This window comes from Zootoca vivipara, chromosome Z (genome assembly GCF_963506605.1).
Source record: "Zootoca vivipara chromosome Z, rZooViv1.1, whole genome shotgun sequence".
In the NCBI taxonomy this organism is placed as follows: domain Eukaryota; kingdom Metazoa; phylum Chordata; class Lepidosauria; order Squamata; family Lacertidae; genus Zootoca; species Zootoca vivipara.
The window spans coordinates 28,601,134-28,621,015 of NC_083294.1; the positions used below are offsets into that span (position 1 = coordinate 28,601,134).

The following is a 19,882-nucleotide window of genomic DNA, read 5'->3' on the forward strand; positions in this document are numbered from 1 at the left end:
AATACTTTGGCCACCTCATGAGAAGAGAAGACTCCCTGGAAAAGACCCTGATGTTGGGAAAGATTGAGGGCACTAGGAAAAGAGAAAGACAGAGGACAAGATGGTTGGACAGTGTTCTCGAAGCTACCAACATGAGTTTGACCAAACTGCGGGAGGCAGTGGAAGACAGGAGTGCCTGGCGTGCTATGGTCCATGGGGTCATGAAGAGTCGGACACGACTAAACGACTAAACAACAACAAACAACAACAAAGCCGTGTTGGTCTGACGTAGTTGAAACAAAATAAAAAAATTCCTTCCAGTAGCACCGTAGAGACCAACTAAGTTTGTCATTGGTATGAGCGTTCATGTGCATGCACACTTCTTCAGATTATCTTAGAAAAGTTAATGAGTAATTGCTTACAAGAAGGATGCTGTAAAACAAGTTCAGAATCCAGGACCTTTGGTCTTCTATAATGAGCAAGAACAAGAAAAAGAAATCAAAACTGAAGGAAAATCTCAGATGGGCAGGAGAGTCCCAGAGAAGAGGATTAACTCTTGTTCCAAACAGCATCCCACCATGTTAACCTCTGGTGCTCTCTTCCTTCTCCTGGCTGTGCTGTCCCAGAGTTGGCTGACGACGAAAGCTGCAGATCGTAAGAAACATTTGGGGCTGGTTATAGATGAGACCTAGTTGAACAAGATCCCCCTAGGTGCAAAACACAACCCTGACTGATCCCCCTCACGTAGCTACAGTTTCCAGAGTTTCCTGGGAAGAGCGATTAGTTGTTAAACCACTCTGGGAATTGTAGCTTTGTAAATAGAACAGGAGTCTTCCCCAGCACCAATAACCAACTACAGTTCCCAGGGTTCTTTGGGGGAGGGCATGACTATTTAAAGTGGTATAACACTGCTTTAAACATGTGCACATGGGGGCTGAACTTAAGGAGTCCAATACTAATCCACAGTAGGTTGTGTTACGATTTCAGGGCAGGGCTGGGGAACTGTGCAACCCTTCAAAGGATGCTGGACTGCATCTCCCAATATCCTAAGCTATTGGCCATTCTGGCTGGACCTGATGAAAATCCAGCAACATATGAAAGGGCCACAAGTTCTCCGCCCCTGGACTTGGGGATACGTCCCGTTGAGCACAATGGGACTTACTTCTGAAGAAATATGGGTAGAATTGTGCCGTCAGGCAGGGGTAGGCATGACAGACATAGATAAGGCTGTACTGGAAGATCTCTAGATGGTGTGCAAGAGATCAACCAGGACTTCCTCTAGGTATCTCTCTGGTCACTGTGAGAACAGGATACTGGACTAGATAAGTATTTGGCCTCATCCAGCTGGAATCATCTTATGTTCTTATGTTTTTCTTACTAGCAATAGCTGACAACAGTTAAAAAGCTCCCTAAACTAGGTTGCTGAAAGACAACATTCAAAGGAAAAACAGGAGTTGGCTTTTATTTGAAAGGATCTCCCAGCCCTTCCTGGAGATGCCAGCGGGAACTGAACCTGGGGCTTTCTACATGTAAAGCAGAGGCTCTACCACTGAGCCATGGCTCTTCCCCTAATAACCCTAGGAAGGGAGGCACTTTAAAGTTTTTCATCAACCATTAGCATCTCGAGGGCAGAAAGAGCAGCACCCAGGTTACCTGATCATGGTCTTCTCTGCATTAGTCATAAGTTTGCATCCATACATATAAAATAGCACACAGAGATGTTATGCAGTTCTGTGTCCTCTTTTATGTTAATGGTCACCCTATCAACAACAGTGGTCCCTGCCACTAATTCTGGAGGTGGGATTATTATTATTATTATTAGCCAGATGCAAAGGAGGTCACAGGCTTCTGATCTGCTCTCAGGTGTTTACTATCTTCATTGCACTGTATACCTTTTCTCATATGGTATAGGTACATCTCTACCTTGGCCTGTTCTTACCCCCCTCCGCCTCCCCCATTCTTCTGATTGTAATTTGTTTTAACTGGTTTAAAATATTTTTGTGTGGTTGTAACTCACCCTCACACATGGTGAAGTTCAGGTAAACAGTAATAGTAGTAGTAGGGGTGGTAGTAAACAAAACAAAAACAGATCAACAGAAGTAATTTTAGGAGGTATACTTGCATCATGTGTATCCTTGCATCAGAGTAGTGCAAATGCACTGGCAGGAGTGTTGGATCAGCTCTGCAGGCAAGTTTTCACTGTACCAGCCTCCCTGTTGTCTCGTCCCTCCCAGCGAGCAGCAGAGACCCACCTTTCCAGAGTGGCTGCACCCCATGTGCCAGCTGCAGACCACCCTAGCTAGCAGCCATAGGGTGGTACTCAACCAAGTTTTGTTGTGATTAGTCCAGTTAAAATGAATGGATATGACTTAAGTTAGTTATTTTAATTTCAGCAGGTCTGCTCTGAATAAAAGTTAAATACCATCCATAGTTTAGATGAAATAAAGGTAAAGGTAAAGAGACCCCTGACCATTAGGTCCAGTCGTGACCAACTCTGGGGTTGCGCGCTCATCTCGCATTATTGGCCGAGGGAGCCGGCGTATAGCTTCCAGGTCATGTGGCCAGCATGACAAAGCTGCTTCTGGCAAACCAGAGCAGCACATGGAAACGCCGTTTACCTTCCCGCTGTAGCGGTTCCTATTTAACTACTTGCATTTTGACATGCTTTTGAACTGCTAGGTTGGCAGGAGCTGGGACCAAGCAACGGGAGCTCACCCCGTCACAGGGATTCGAACCGCCAACCTTCTGATCAGCAAGCCCTTGGCTCAGTGGTTTAACCACAGCGCCACCTGGGTCTTAGATGAAATAGGTATTGTTAATTAGAGGGTCCCTGGTTTAATTGTGACTCATATAAAGCAGGGAGCAAAGGGGCTTCATGCATTGGGGCGGGTGGGTTTGTTTATATCAAATAATAATAATAATATGTAATAATAATATGTAATAATGATAAATAATAAAGCAGGATGAAATGTTGGTGATCCTATATAAATTCGCAACTAATGCACTGTTCCTGCACCAGTGGCATGTTGAATACCCCTGCTTCTGCTTCTTTGGTGATCACTTGTAGCCAAATAAGATTGTCTTTCATGAACACGGTTATAGCTGTGTGTCTGTAAGTGACTGTGGAGGCCGATTCTGGATCCACACGTCCTTCCACAGAGGGGACATTGGTTTCCAGGTGGGAGTTGATTACGATGTGGATTTGCCAAGCGTGCCTTCCTCTTAGCATGTTTCTCCCTTTCGTCCTGAGTTCATGCTTCTTCAAAGTCTATGACACCTTTGCTGAAGGCTGTTCTCCAATCAGAGCACTCGCAGAGTTTCCCAGTTATCTTTTGTTGTCCACAGGTATTTTGCTTTCCATTCTTAAGTTGGGAATAGAGTAGTTGCTTTGGAAGACGATAATCAGGCACCAGAACAACATGACCAGTCTAACGAAGTTGATGTTGAAGAATCATTGCTTCGACACGGGTGATCTTTGCTTCATCCAGGACACTGACATTAGTTTGCTTGTCTTCCCAAGTGATCTGTAAAAATTTTCAGAGATGAAATCTTTCAAGGAGCTGGAGATGGCATTTATAAAAGGTTCATGTTTCACAAGCGTGCAGTAAAGTTGGTAGTACAATGGCTTGTTACTAGCCTTTTGGTTTCCCTCTGAATGTTCTGGTCCTCAAACACTCTGCACTTCTATCAGGAGAAAGCTGTGCTTGCAGAGCTCAGGCGATGCTGGATTTTGGCATTAATGTTGGCCCTTGTGGAAAGATAACTGTAGGTAGGAAAAGTGGTCAATTTTTTCCAACGTTACACCATTAAGTTGGAATTGTGGGGCTGCAGAGGGGTTGTTTTGTGCTTGTTGGTGCAGCACTTTGGGGTTGGTTTTTTTTTGGTATATTGAGCGATAGGCCAAGTCGCATGTTGAATACCCCTATAAAACAACTCAGGCCTGCAGGGTCCCTGAGACATAGCTGCCAAGTTATCCCTTTTTTAAAGGGATTTTCCCTTATGCTGAATAGGCTTCCTCGCGAGAAAAGGGAAAACTTGGCAGCTATGCCCTGAGACAAAGCAGCACATCATTAGAATATGCTCACAAATTATCTCTGGGTATCTTAAATTATGGTCAATATGACATTGCTATGCAGCTCAACTTCCCCCCCCCCCACTGTTTTCAGCCAATTGTTCCAGTGTGGCTGACCTTGATGATTGTCCAGGCAGTGCAAGTGATTTCTGCCCAGAAGGAGTTGCCTGTGGTTGTAAAGATCAAATTCCCTTTTGCAAGTAAGTTCCTTTCCTTCCTGTTAGGGTTTGGTTGAGCTTTGTGGGGAAAGACAATGGTGGGGCACCTGCCTTCCCTCTGTCCGCCTCACTGCTGCATATCATGACAGGGGTGGCAGGGAGAGAGGGGCTTGTAGCAAGGATGACATGGCATAGATGTGCAGCAGCTGTGTCGAATTAGCTTTGTCTCATTGCCTCTCCATTCTGGTATACAACATCAGTGCAACCAGAAGGAGGTCCAGTGAGAGGTGCAGCCCCACTGCACCAACTGCCATGGCTGGAGATCTGTCTATACTGGCACCATGTGCACCCCCAGACATTTTGGCAAATTAAAAAAATCCACCCAGACAGAATTTCCCCCCCCTGAAAAGAGGACATGTCCTGGAAAAAGAGGATTTATGACAACCCTACATTTGACCCCTGGCCCTTCGCATGTGTAAACTGGCACATTTTCCTAAAGTGCTGTACAAGTTCCATTAGGGATGTGGGTGGTGCTGTGGTCTAAACCACAAACTGGTCAGCCGGGTGGCTCTGTGGTCAGCAGTTCGAATCTGCACAGTGGGGTGAGCTCCTGTTGCTCTGTCCCAACTTCTGCCAATCTAGCAGTTTGAAAGCACACCAGTGCAAATAGATAAATAGGTGCCGCTGCAGCAGGAAGGTAAACGCCGTTTCCTTGCACTCTGGCACTCATCACGGTCCTTCATGTGCCAGTAGCGCTTTAGTCATACTGGCCACGTGGCACCAGCAAGCAGTCTGTGGACAAATAAGTTCAATTGTGAGGAAAACAGCAAGTTTAAAAATTGCAGCCCTGCACAATTTGACCACACATCACTGCATAGCACAAAAGCATTAAGATCCATGGGTTGTAATCATATTATTGTTGACGCAAACTATTTTGATGTTGCTTTGCTTGATTCCATCCATAGGTGCCCTTCCTACCAAAATGGCTGGAAAAATTACTGGTACATGGGTGCCAAATGTGAGGAGCTTTGGAGCACTTTGGACTTGATTTTAGTCGTGGTTTTCCCCGCAGTGGCTTTATCTTTTGCAGCTGCTGTCACAACACAGTGGGTCCGGTATTGCAAGGACAAGCCAGAGAAAGAAGCCAAGCGAAGCCGGTAAGTCAGTATGTGTATTGCAGTGGAAATATTTTATTTCCCAAATGAACATCTTTGTAGGCTGCAAGTCTATGCACACTTACGTAGTTGGAACCCAAGGAGAAGTCAAGGAGAAATTAGATGCTGTTTGTATTTTAATGGAGAACAATGGACTTCACACTTTTCGAACTAAAATATGAATCAAAACACAGCCGTCCATTGATATTCACACTTCTCCAAATATTGCAAAGTCGTTCTCCAACCGAAAGATATGTATGAGAAATTGTGCATAAAAATGTATGTGTTAGTGAATATATACAGTATGGGGAAATTGAAGAAAATGTATGTTCGAACAGCTTGCAAGCATGTCAAAACCTCATAAAAATGGCTTCATTGGGAGAAAACTTCACTAAAAGGCTGGGTGATTTTCATGAGGATTTATTTTTTAAAAAATAAATCGATTAAGAATTGCTGTGGAAATGTGGAGAATGGAATTTAAGACTGGGGAAATTAGAAGCTTATGGAACAACCCTACAGCAAGGTCCTCCAGGATGAACAGGCTAGGATCCAGCAGATCTCTGGCTACAGGGCTACGCCATCTTAACTCCCTCATCCTCGTCTCAACTAGAGATACACCAATGGGCAAGCCCAAGAGGCTCAGTGGTTTAGACCAGGGATGGCCAACTCCCAAGAGACTGCGATCTACTCACAGAGTTAAAAACTGGTGGTGATCTACCCCTTTTGGGGTAAGTTGTTAAGCTTTTTTAGGGAGGAGGAAAGCCCTGTTTCTTTGGGGTGCAGGGAAAAATCCAATGTTTTTCAGCTGCTTTGGGGGGAGCCAGTGATCTACTAGTGATCTATCAGAGACATCCAATGATCTACCAATAGATCACAATCTACCTGTTGGACGTACCTGGTTTAGACCACAGTGCCACCCATGTCTTTTAACGGTATACAGCTGGAGCAATGGACAAAGGAAGTGGTATGGGGAAAACAAGAAATGCAAAGAATATACAAATTTTGAAGAAAAAAAAAAGATTATAAAAACGGGGGATAAAGAAGAAAATATAGTTATAAAAAGGGAAGCCAGTAACATTTATAAAATATTAGTAGAAATGGGGCGTTAACAAGATCAATTAAAAGAATTGTGGGAAAAGAAGACAACAGGGCAGATAAATAGTCAAAGCTGGGGTAAAATATGGGAGAAACACACTTTGTAAATGTTGAATATCAAAGAAAATTACTATAAATTAGTATGGAGATAGTATTTAACACCATTAAGATTAAATCAAATAACAAGGAATAGTTGGTGTTGGAGGAGATGCCAGTAAATCGGGACATGTTGACATGTGGTGTAAATATTACACTTTTTTTGCAAAGGATGTTTAAGGAGCTAACAGAAATCACTGGGTTAAAGCTGACCAAAAGTCCTGAGTTAGCATTGTTATCAATTTACTATGGGGTAGAAGGTTCGCAAACCTTTATGAAGGACTTGCTAACAAATATAATGACAGCTACAAGAGTTGTTATAGCTAGGATATGAAAGGGGCAAGGTGAATATAAAATGGCAGAATGGTAAAAAGAGGTGTGGGATATAGCTATTAATGCTAAATTAACATGTGCTTTTAAGGTAAGATGGGGAATATGCAGGAGAAATTATTTTGAGGAGATATGCAAGGTGTTTGTAGAATTTGTACTGTTAAAACGGAAAGGGGTCAGACCAGGGGTCAGCAAACTTTTTCAGCAGGGGGCCGGTCCACTGTCTCTTGGACCTTGTGGGGGGCTGGACTGTTTTTTTTTTTTAAAAAAAGAACGAATTCCTATGCCCCACAAATAACCCAGAGATGCATTTTAAATAAAAGGACACATTCCACTCATGTAAAAATATGCTGATTCCTGGACCATCTGCGGGCCGGATTGAGAAGGCGATTGGGCCACATCCGGCCCCCGGCCCTTAGTTTGGGGACCCCTGGGTCAGACCATCACAAGAGGCGTTGAAATTATGGGAGGTTGGATAGATACAATGTAATGGTCTTGGGGGAGGGGTGCACATTTTTATTTATTTATTCTTATTACTTTGTTTTTAAAAAAGTGCAAGTGGTGGTAACTCACCTGCCCCACTGTTTCCACTGGTGCCAGAATGCCCTCCTCTCACCTGTGCACAGCTGCCCCCTGTACTGTACATAGAAGACAAGTGACAATGCTTAGAGGAACACCCCACTGAGAAGGAAGTGGGTATTCTGGCAGTGGTAGAAGTGGGGACAGGGCACAGCACATTCCCGTTTCGCCTCAGGTGGTGAAACGGGACAGGCTGTTCCTGTCCTCACCCCTCCTCGCCAGCAGTGTACTGTACTAAATTTCTATATGTATGTGCAAGGAAGGAATCAAGGGATCACATTCTTTTATATATTTTCAGTACTCAGGCAAGGCAGCTGAGACCTGAACCACAAGGTAATTCAGAATATGCTCCTAAACTGGCTGGTAGGTTGAGATCTGCCTCTTATTCACAAGGAAGACAGGTAAAATATTGCCTTTTTTGTTTGTTTGTTTGTTTGTTTGCTTCCTTCCTTCCTTCCTTCCTTCCTTCCTTCCTTCCTTCCTTCCTTCCTTCCTTCCTTCCTTCCTTCCTTCCTTGCTTATTATGGACTTGGAATTTAATTGTGGTAAAAGGGGCGCTTTGTTTAATCCAGTGGATGGCATTGTTTATTTCTGAAATGCCCCTGGGTTTTGCATTATTTTTTTGTAAATGAGGGAAATAGCTGGCAGCCTTTTCTGAAAGGCATTCTTCCCCTATCCACTCTGCAATAGACATTTACAATGGAATGCCTGATATGTAAAATGAGATTAGGGCATATGCATTAGACATCAAATGGACTTTGTTTGCTTAGGCGCTGCAATATAATTGTCCTCCAGGCCTAGAAGACTCCTGGTGGGGTCAGAGGAGGAATCTGCAGCAACGAGTAGCTGCTGCAGTGCCAAGAGTCCAGTTCAAGTTTTGCTACTCTTTGCAGTTAATGGCCATTACAACATAAACATAAAACACATATGGCAGGGGGGAGGATTATTCATCGCATAAAACAGATAAATCCCAATAATACAAATAAATAGCATTTAAAGCATGGATTTCATTCCAAACCTCCCTTAACATTTAGCACTGATCTGAAAGGCGCCTCTTGTCTTTTCTGGGGTTAACGGGATAAAGCTATCCTGCAGCTAATTAACTTGTTTACAACAGGCAGCAGACATCTTATCTGGAAAATGTCTCGTTTGCCTTCTAAGCAGGTCTAAAAGGCTAGAATAAATGTCACACTTGGTAGGTTTCATAAAGGACAAAAGAATAGACTGCAGCACATCTTCAATTTGGCCTTCAATTCTACGTATGAAAAAAAATCTTATTAGAAAATCTGCCAGCCAGATATGCTATACGGATAGTTTGGAAGCTAAGCTGGGAGTGTGCCTGACAAGGAAATCAGTTCATTTCTGCAAATTGGTGGCCCTTTTATGGTCTGGTATCATACAGAACTACAACCACCACAACACCACCTTGTTCTCAATGCAGGAAATCCTTAGCTAGAGCATCCCTGACCAATGGTTGTACAGCCCCTGCTTGAAGACCTCCAGTAAGGGACACTGGTAACTGGTCCCACAGTCAAACAGCTCTTACCACTTATATTTCTTCTGTGGGAGAGAAAGCCACTGATTCTTTCATTCATTCCTATGCAGCTAGGATGGAGAAACTGTAGCCCATCAGATGCTGTGCTACAACTAATATTATCTTGGTCCAGTATACCTGAAGGAGCGTCTCAACCCCCATCGTTTTGCCTGGACACTGAGGTCCAGCACCGAGGGCCTTCTGGCGGTTCCCTCCTTGCGAGAAGCCAAGTTGCAGGGAACTAGGCAGAGGGCCTTCTCGGTAGTGGCGCCCGCCCTGTGGAATGCCCTCCCATCAAATGTCAAAGAGAAAAACAACTACCAGACTTTTAGAAGACATCTGAAGGCAGCCCTGTTTAGGGAGGCTTTTAATGTTTAATCCATTATTGTATTTTATTTTTCTGTTGGAAGCCGCCCAGAGTGGCTGGGGAAACCCAGCCAGATGGGCGGGGTGTAAATAAATAAATAAATAAATAAATAAATAAATAAATAAATAAATAATAATTATATTTGACCATTAGTCATCTGGCTGGGGCCAAAAGGAGTTAGGAGCCACAGGTTCTCCACCCCCAATATACAGTTAAGGAACAGAAACTTCAATCATTTATGTGTAGAATGATGGCAGTATTTTCTAGACTTTTGCAATATGAAATATAGGAAGGACAAGGTACAACAACCAGGTTTGTTTGTTTTTAACTCTATTATGAGATGTTTGCAATTGGTCTTTATTTCACTCTGATTTTCTCTTCCTGTATACCATCCTTGATCAACCTGGTGCCCTCCAGATATTTTTTAGGCTATAACTCCCATCTGCCTCAGTTAGCATGGGTCCCAAATCTTGTCGGCATACAGTTGATGAAGGCTGGTGATGAATGGGCCCCGACCCATTCATCCTCCCCAAAGCCATGGCCCTCCTCCACTCAGCGCCCCCGTTCCTCTCCCCAGCCCTGTTCCTTACCCCAGACGTCACAACACCTCTCTCTCTGCCCCCCCCCGCTGTGTGACATCAACTTCCTCCCGTGTGATGGCACCCGTCACCCCGTCTCTCCGCACACCCCATGTGCATCTTGGGAAGGGCCTGGCCTGTTCCCCTGGCTGGGCAATGCTGGGCAATGCCATGTTATTGTGATGCCACAGGTAGTCTGAAGCCAATGGCAGCAGCTGAGGCATCCTCAGCTGTGCTGCATTGACATCCAGCAGATGGCAATGTTTTTCTAAAAAAGAAGGTTTTACTTATCTAGCTCTATAAAAACACTCATGTATGGTGTGGCAACGTTGTGTCAAAATTTCAAAGCAATCGGTCAAGTACTTTCAGAGAGCATAGATTAGCAACGAATGGGTTGCATATTTCTTTTTAAGGGTTGCATCTTTATCATCTGTTTTTCATAATAAACATTTAAAATGACAAAACAGAAGTCACTTTGTTGCTTAATTCCCACTTCTTTCTTTTTTCTCTTTCTTGGTATAGGATGATGATATTAAATTTCCCAGTTACCCTCTCCAAAGTTACCCTCATGAACAAATACAGTCACCATATACTGGAGGCTACAGGTATGATGTCCTTTGGTCAAACTTTTTTCACAATGATGGTATATTTTTCCTGCTAGAAGATAAATTGTGCACACTGCTCAGCAATGATGGAAACCATTATATATTTTCAAATGTAAAATGATCTGGAACTGTTCTGAAATTTGCCCTCCATTTACTTGAAAGCTTTCTTCTCCTGAGGATGAAGATTCCATTGTTTCGCGTCATTTTCAAGGCATTTTAGAATTTGCATTGACCTGGAGTTTAGAACGTGCCTTATAGTTGTCACATGGTCACACGTTTTCTGTTTGCTTTTCTTACCAATAAACATTTATCCAGTTGCCTGCAACCTCCCCAGCTGTTCAGGCCATATAACCTCCTCCCAGGCCACACCTCTAACTGGCCTTGTTTTGTACCTTCCTTAAGTGTTTTTGCCTGGATATAGGGGTGTGTGTGTGTTGTGTATACAAACTAGCTTACTCACAAAGGCAAAATTGACATGCATCAATTTTTGCCACCACCACCATGAGGCCCATGGAAGTTTATCGAGAAGGCATTGTGGGCTTCGAGATGAAAAGGTTTCCCACTCCTGCTATAGGAGCTGCTTGCCTACCTTATCTCTATGTACAGAAAACCCGCAAAAGACAGGGTCCTCGGCTGCATGTGCATTCTATGTTCAGACCTTTGTATGAATGTGCAGGTCAGAAGCTGTGGTGGTGCCTGTGATCTGCAGGAGCTCATATGACACAACTAGGAAAAGGGATGAAGGGGAAACAAGCAAACCGAAACACAAGTTTGTTAGCAGTTTCCTATAATGACCAGTTTGTAATGACAGGATCCGCTTAAGGGAGAGGAAAAGCTATATGGAGCTGGCCTCTCAGCTGAGCCAATGGACTGGGCTCTGCTTCCCATCTTTCTTTTTGCTGCAGCCAGGTGGGATGGTTTGGGCTAAACGACTGCCAAAACTCAGGTCCCAAAACTGAGGCCATTCATTTTTATTCAGTGCATACAATAAGTGGTTATCATGTTGTTATTTTGCCTAGTTTGCTTGTTTTTTAAAATGTTTTGAAAAACACATTGAATTTGGCATAACTCACTGTCGCCATATAGTGTCACATTTGTATATTGCACTTTACAACACATTTAAAATGTTTTATTTGCAGCTGTATAGCTGAGTCCAGAGACTTGCAGCACCTTAATGGTTTACAGTGCCATATTTATCTTGAAACAGAACTCTTTGTTGCATTTATCTGCCCATAAGAAATTTATATTTGCATTTTTAAAAAAGTGTTTAATTTGATTATTATAGGCAGATGCCTCACCAGCCATTGAGAAGAGCTGTTCCAAACCAAGATGATGTTTTTGTGGGTCGGTCTTCTCATGTTGGCGAGCTTCACTCTTGGGAGAGTGAGGTGCCTGATGTGGATTATGAGGATATAAACCCATTTTCTGCTATGCCCATGCAACGATTTCCTGTATGTACAAATAATCTCAGTTATACAAGGAGTGGGGTTTGTTTTGTTTTGTTTTTACTGGGGCAGGATTCGGAGAGCTCTCTGCATGAGTGGAAGGCACCTCTCTCTTCAGTTTTCAGTTGGACCCCGCTACACTAGCCTTTCCTGACATGGTGCCACCAGATCTTTTAGACTGCAGCTACCACCAGCCCCAGTCAGCATGGCCAATGGTTTGAGAGGATGGCAGCTGCAGTCCAAAACATCTGAAAAACACCAGGTTGGGCAAGGATGCCCTGCACCAGATGCCACATCATTCCCAGTCCTCAGGGGTTACTTTTCGGGGCTGCAGTAGGAAAAAGGAACAATCCCCATCTGTAAGCAGAACTCTGTTCACAATTCCCTAGATCCCACTGATAAAATTTGCACTAGGAAAATGGAAATGGAGCACATGTGAAGTCTTCGTGTATCAGGTTTACTACATACTGTAGGTGTTCAGCAAGCCTTAGGGCTTATTCAGACTTCCTTCTGCACCATGCTTTCAGGCACCATGCTGCACCATGCTTTCAGGCACAGACCCACAGTTTCCATGTCCAAGCTGTGGGGTGGTTTTTTTTTTTGTCCCGTCACTTACCCCAGGAAAGCCTACTATTCACCGCTAAATCAGAACAAACAGCAATTGAGGTTTCTGTGGATTGCTGTTTGTTGCAATTAAACAGGTTTTTTTTCTCAGGGAAGCAGTGGGACAAAAGACCAAAAAACAAAACATAAAGAAAAAAACAACCCACTGCTTGGACCTGGATTTGGAAAGAGCCCTTAGAAGTAACTATGAGAGCCTGTCTGTTACATCACTTATTTCCTCTTCCTGATTCTTAGGCTATGTGCACAACCATACATTTAAAGTGCATCCTCACCCCCACCCCACAAAGAAACCTGAGAGCTGTCATTTATTTCCCAGAATTCCTACAGTTCCCAGAATTCCTGAGGGTGTGTGTATGCCTTAAATGTACGGTGTGGATGCAGCAGCCCCAGGGCATAATCTACTTCCCCACCTATCCACTCCCTTTCTTCTGCCTTATTCTCACCAACCCCGCTGTAACTCTTTGCTTCTCCATGGTTCTTTAAGAAAGTGGGAAAAGGTGAGGAAAGTACCTGGTGGGAAAAGGGGGAAAAAATGGTACTCATGAACATGCCCAGAAGCAATTGTGGCCCTGTAGCAGGAGGGGGGAGTCTGTCTAGAGCAGTCACCTGATGTTTCTCTCCCCCTGCTGCAAATTACAGTTGCTGGTAGGTGGCCCTGTGGGAAATGGGGGAGAGAAAACAGTCTTGCTAGAACTGTAGCAAGTGCCTGGTGTTATCCTTGCCCGCTTCCCTCACTCTCCTGGAATCCCACATGGCAGTTAGTGGGAAGGAGGCTTGGGGGGGGATCCTTCCAATGCATCCACCAATTTTCATATTTTAACTTTCCCTTACAGAGACCCGGGGCATCAGTGGTTCCTCGACCTGAGTACCAGAAGTATGGCCATCAACCAATGAATTACCTGAATGGTCAAAGATCTGGAAGGCCCTATGGGATTGGGCACCAACAAGATAGATACACCTAGGAACTTTTAATAAATATGGAAAACACGTGCAACTGCAGAATCGTCCTCCATTGTTTGGTGCAGCCTTTTATGGGTGCTCTCTTACCTCTAACTTACTCCTTGAGGGCTTTATCGCAAGCCACACCCAATGATTGCATACCTATCAAAACGCAGCAAATCTTTAATCAGCCCAGCCATTAAAATGAGAAATCTATTCGGGCAGCATCTTCCTTATTTAATAAATGAACCTACCAATCCACCTCTTCCTGTCCAAAGCCTCTTATGTTCTGCTCTCTAGCATGTTGTTCTAGCAATAATGAAAGGGAATTGGCCGACATACAAAGTATTGTTAAACGAGGAAGAAAATCAGCTGAAGTTAAATATTTTGAAGAAATTAAGGTATACCGTGTTTCTCATATTATAAGACATGTCTTATATTTATTTTTTCCTCAAAAACACACACTATGGCTTATTTTCAAGGGATGTCTTATTTTTTTCCTCCTCCTCCTGCCATGGCCAGCATTGCTGCTGCGCCTATCACTATGTCTTATTTTCGGGGTATGGCTTATATTCCTTGAATGCTTAAAAATCCTGCTATGGCTTATTTTATGGGTATGTCTTAAAATATGAGAAACAGGGTACGTGTCAGATTGGTTGCAATATCGCCAACTCCATGAGACATTTAAACTAGGTTGTGGGACATTGAGAGACAGGATCTTATAGCGGCAGCAGGCACAACATGTTCCCCCCTTCTTTTCCACCTCCTGTGGGCTCATGAAACAAAACCTAACTATCTTGACTTCCTACTGAACCCACAAGAAAGAAGGGCATTTTCGTTGGCCAGGTTCAATGCAAATCCATCGAACCTCCTGTGGGGAAGATTCTCGGGCAGGGCGAAGGATGAGAGGATCTGTCCGTGTCATGACCCTCAGGTGGAAAGCCTTCCACATATGGTTTTTCATTGTAACCTTTACGTCGACCTTCGTCAACGGTTCCTGGACCGGCTCTGCATTCCCAGAGGGAGACCAGAGCGGGAAATCTTGCGGTTCCTCTTGCTGGGGAAGGACCCGGTCCTCACCGAGATGGTGGCTCAATATCTTAATTTACTATTTTCTCGGCGTTGTACTCTGCAGTCGTCTGAGTCGCCAGGAGCCCCATTGTCGTGAAAGCGGATGGCGGATTATTCCCTTCCCTCTCTTGGCACAGCGTTTGCCACAGTGACAGTTTTAATCTATTATTTTGTATGCGAATTTGTTTGATGCCAATAAAGGTTTTACTTACTTAACTTGATAAATGAAATAGCTTCACAACACAGAGCCCTCCAGATTGGAAAGGGAACTGATTAAATCAAAAGGAAAAACCCTCTCTAAAATGTATAGACTCCTCCTTGACTTCCCAGATTTTACCCAGAGGTAAAATCAGTAATGGTTAAATGGGCTCAAGATTTTGGTTACAACATCCCAATGGACGTTTGGGAAAGACTATGGAAGATGGATATGAAGTTCACCGTGTGTTATGTGTTGAAAGAAAACTTTATGAAAATGCAATTCCGCTGGTAATTAAAGCCATCAAAACGATCTAAAATGTATAAAAAATACCTCAAGTAAATGTTGGAGATGTGGGGAAGCAGAAGGTACAATGCTACATATGTGATGGAAGTAAGAAAATAAAGGAATTTGGGGAGGTAATCCATAATGAGCTCAAAAAGATGTTTAAGACCTCTTTTATTTTTTTTAAAAAAAGCTGGAAGCTTTCCTCCTGGGGATACTAGGTTCAGACATACCTTTAAAAAGTGAGAAAAAATTTATTGTGCGCTATGGTAGCTGCAAGAATATTAATTGCTTCAAATTGGAAAGGGGACACAATTCCGACCAAACTGGAGTGGCAAAGCAAATTGCTAGAATACGCTGAGCTGGCAAAAATTACAGCGAAATTGAGAGGACATGCTGAATAAACATTGATTAAAGAATGGGACATGTACAAAATATACCTTAAGGAACATAGTATAGTAATAATATGATATCAGTGGCAGGCCTTGAATGACTTCTGTGGTAAAATGGAAACTTATAGGATAATAAGTCATTAATGAAAATCAATAAAGGAAAACGGAAAGTGCACTCAAAAAAATAGGCAGTAGATGCATGATGGAGTGATTAGAGATGTAAGAAGAATTTAATGTGATTTTATATAAGGTTTTCTATTGTTATTTTTGAATGAATTTTGTGTTTGTTTTTTAATTTCAGTAAAGCATTATATATTTTTTTAAAAATCTCACTGAGTTCAATGGGATGCACTCCCAATAAAGTGTGCACTGGATTGCATCTTTAATTCCAGAAGTACTATTGTTGTCGACTGTCATTTATCTTGTGAGTTCAAAAGGCCTATAAAAATCTAAAATTATCCAAGTGCCAACCTTTGCGTACATTTCATAGAAAATATTTTGTTCACTAGATAAACTGGTTGAGAAAGAATGGTGGAGCACTTCCTGTTTTGCAGCTTTTTTTCTGTGGGGGGACGCAGGGGGGTGCATACCCCTAAACATTTTGTGAATCTAAATTTGGCCTTGTTGAGGGGCAGTATTTCAATATGAGTAGGAAAATGAGAGTACCCCTAAACATTTTCGAAAAAAGCACTGGGTAAGGGTCATGTCTCCCCTAAAGTTTCAAGGGTATCAATGGTCGTTCGTTAATGCTTTTTTGTGTGTGAGAGCGGGGATGGAAATCCCCATCTCCCAGACGAAAAGGTAAGGGCGCTGGGCTCAATTGCTCCGTCCAAGGACAGCCCTAGCAAGCTTTGTGTGGAGTACCTTTGAATTTTGACATAATTGGCAAATGAAGAGGCAACCCGCTAAAAAGATCCTGATTTATGCTGGAGGAGAAAATTATCTGTTTGGGAAGGTTTGGAAAGAATGAAAGGTGCTAATTTCTGCTTTGCTTGAATGGTGTAAGGAGGGGAAGGGAGGTCAATGCTGTAAGTCATGGGTTTGGGGGGATCTGAGTTATCTACCCTCCCCTAAAGCAATGGAATGCAAAGTTTTTGGGAAGAGTGGACTTTAAAGATACCTCTTTGCATTGGATTTATTTTATAACGAAGGACTTTGTCTGAAAGAAGAAGGAGAGTGACAACCCTGAGGGACTTTTGAGGGATTTTGACCATCCCTTGGAACTTTGTATTGTGAAATAAAAATTCAGTGGTACCTTGGTTTAAGAACAGCTTAGTTTATGAACGACTTGGATTAAGAAGGCTGCAGATCCGGAAGTAGGTGTTTCGGTTTGTGAACTTTGCCTTGGACGCAGAACATGTTGAGTGTGTTCCATTATAAATTGAGTCCCCCACTGCTATGGGAAAGCACACCTTGGTTTAAGAACACTTTGGTTTAAGAACGGACTTCCAGAACGGATTAAGTTCGTAAACCAAGGTACCACTGTAGTAAAGAATAAAAGATTGGTAACAACTGGATTGATTGTCTCTTAAGCACTCAAAAGAGAATAAACTGTGGAGTTGGATGTAATGGAACTGAGGATTGGCAGGATGGACTGCAGGAAAATTAATTAGTTGGGGAGGGGGAGGATGGAGAGGAGATAGGGATTTTGTTGAGATTACATCAGCCTCCCTCCTTGAAGCTTGAAGTTGGAAATAAGAACAGTGAACAGGCCAGAATGGACCACAGTGTAATGACGGCTTCTGAGACTTTCAGACAGAAAGGAAGAGATATGGATTGTGTTTATTTGTTAATGAACTGGTTGTATGTAAAATTGAGGATTAAATTTGGCAAAATGTGAAGGGTGGGTGCCGCTGGGAGATTGGCAGTGTTAGAGGGGGAGAATGTATATTATATAAACCAAAAAAATTCTAGAGGTTTCATTTTCACTCTCTGCAAACTGCACCTGTGAGGCTGAGTTGTTGATTACTGGGGCCAGATGTCAGATAGCAATGTTCAAGGCCAAGTTAAGGAGGAATGTGTGTATGTCGTCAGTGAGGAAGCAAGGTCTGTTTTCCCCAGGGAAAGTGTTACTGTACTCAAGAGGTATCAGAAGGAAATGTTTGAAAAATTGATGAATGGCTATTATGGATAGATAGAAGAGGATTTACTCTACTTGACTATTTTGAGGACATGTTATAACAATGTATAAAAGCTATAGCAGAAATTGGTAACTGAACAGGTGATGTGTAGGGAGAAGGGATGAATGAAATGATAGTTGGAAAAGGTGTATTACTGAGAACAGCAAAGGAGGAAGGAAAATAGAAGGGACATATGGGGTGGGTAGAAAGTCAACTTTTAAATTTATATTGGATTTATATTAATTTCATGACAATTTGTTAAAAATCATTTCGGGCAGGAGTGAAGGTTCTGTAGTTCTCTAGTAGAATGGGGAGTAAAGCTTACATACAGCCATCTACCCACCCACCCACCCAAAACAGTGCTACTGAAGGAATTTTTTTATTTTGTTTCGACTCAGACCAACATGGCTACCTACCTGTAACTAGACTACTGGATGTAATTGAAATTAATTACTTGGCTTATTCATATCCAAAGCTTAATAGAAATGAAAAATGGAAATGATACAAAATAGAATCATATGATTTACATACAAAATGGAAAAATATAAAATTGAACAGATAAAAAAGATACAAAATTGGGTAAATGATAATATTATTAATTAAGTAGTAATGAAGGGAACTGTGGATGTAGCCTATCTTGATTTCAGCAAGGCCTTTGACAAGGTGCCCCATGATATTCTTGTAAAGAAGCTGGTAAAATGCGGGCTAGACAATGCTACCATTCAGTGGATTTTTAACTGGCTGACTGACCGAACCCAAAGGGTGCTCATCAATGGCTCCTTCTCATCCTGGAGAGTAGTGACTAGTGGGGTGCCACAGGGTTCTGTCTTGGGCCCAATCTTATTCAACATCTTTATCAATGACTTGGATGATGGGCTTGAGGGCATCCTGAGCAAGTTTGCAGATGACACCAAATTGGGAGGGGTGCCTAATACCCCAGAGGACAGGATCACACTTCAGAATGACCTTAACAGATTAGACAACTGGACCAAAGCAAACAAGATGAATTTTAACAGGGAGAAATGTAAGGTACTACACTTGGGCAAAAAAAATGAAAGGCACAAATACAGGATGGGTGACACCTGACTTGAGAGCAGTACATGTGAAAAGGACCTAGGAGTCTTGGTAGACCACAGACTTGACATGAGTCAGCAGTGTGATGCAGCAGCTAAAAAAGCCAATGCAATTCTGGGCTGCATCAATAGGAGTATAGCATCTAGATCAAGGGGAGTAATAGTACCACTGTATTCTGCTCTGGTCAGACCTCACCTGGAGTACTGTGTCCAGTTCTGGGCACCACAGTTCAAGAAGGATACTGACAAGCTGGAACGTGTCCAGAAGAGGGCAACCAAAATGGTCAAAGGCCTGGAAACGATGCCTTATGAGGAACGGCTTAGGGAGCTGGGTATGTTTAGCCTGGAGAAGAGAAGGTTAAGGGCTGATATGATAGCCATGTTCAAATATATAAAAGGATATCATATAGAGGAGGGAGAAAGGTTGTTTTCTTCTGCTCCAGAGAAGCGGACACGGAGCAATGGATTCAAACTACAAGAAAGAAGATTCCACCTAAACATTAGAAAGAACTTCCTGACAGTAAGAGCTGTTCGGCAGTGGAATTTGCTACCAAGGAGTGTGGTGGAGTCTCCTTCTTTGGAGGTCTTTAAGCAGAGGCTTGACAGGCATATGTCAAGAATGCTTTGATGGTGTTTCCTGCTCGGCAGGGGGTTGGACTGGATGGCCCTTGTGGTCTCTTCCAACTCTACAATTCTATGATTCTATGAGCTGGATATGACTGGCAAATGAATTTAAAAGTAGCATTGATGAAGCAATTAAAGTAAATGAAATACCGGTAACTCTTATCTCCCTCCAGCCCATCTGAAATAATTCTAAGCATATTACAGCAATATCAGGCTGCTCTGACCTCAAGAACTTTTGTGCCAAGTTTGAAAATTGGAAATATTTAAGGAAAATCATGGTCCACTTGAGAAATCATGCATCAAATATATGGTGCCCCTTGTAAAATAAAAAATAGATACTGCATACTTTCCAACAAGGTACCTTGATGCCAGAAACAGGGATGTGCATCTTCCCAGCCCTGATCCTCCACAAGTCAGATGATCTGTGTGGGATCACTGAGCCAGAAAACATGTGTTTTGGGTCAAAACTCACAAAATCGCAACCTTACACGAAATCACAATGCTCAAAAAAGCACATTTCTGGGCTCTCTGGTTTTGCACGAGATCGCAATCTTGCACGTTTTGCC

General features: G+C 42.8%; 1 protein-coding gene across 1 annotated transcript; it reads left to right on the forward strand.

The window, feature by feature from the left end:
- Positions 1–474: 474 nt before the first annotated feature.
- LOC118084491 (uncharacterized) lies at positions 475–17,325 on the forward strand. Its single transcript, XM_035114083.2, has 7 exons — positions 475–633; positions 4,146–4,251; positions 5,175–5,366; positions 7,762–7,864; positions 10,465–10,547; positions 11,833–11,998; positions 13,450–17,325. Exons 1-7 carry the CDS (start codon positions 501–503, stop codon positions 13,576–13,578), a joined length of 912 nt encoding a protein of 303 aa, XP_034969974.1. The 5' UTR covers positions 475–500; the 3' UTR covers positions 13,579–17,325.
- The last annotated feature ends 2,557 nt before the right edge of the window (positions 17,326–19,882 follow it).

Excerpts from the sequence above, each read along its gene's own strand:
- LOC118084491 (XM_035114083.2), top strand. The coding sequence starts at position 501 with ATGGGCAGGAGAGTCCCAGAGAAGAGGATTAACTCTTGTTCCAAACAG. Across the intron at positions 10,548-11,832 it reads CCATATACTGGAGGCTACAG|GCAGATGCCTCACCAGCCAT; the intron begins GTATGATGTCCT and ends TGATTATTATAG. Across the intron at positions 11,999-13,449 it reads TGCCCATGCAACGATTTCCT|AGACCCGGGGCATCAGTGGT; the intron begins GTATGTACAAAT and ends TTTCCCTTACAG.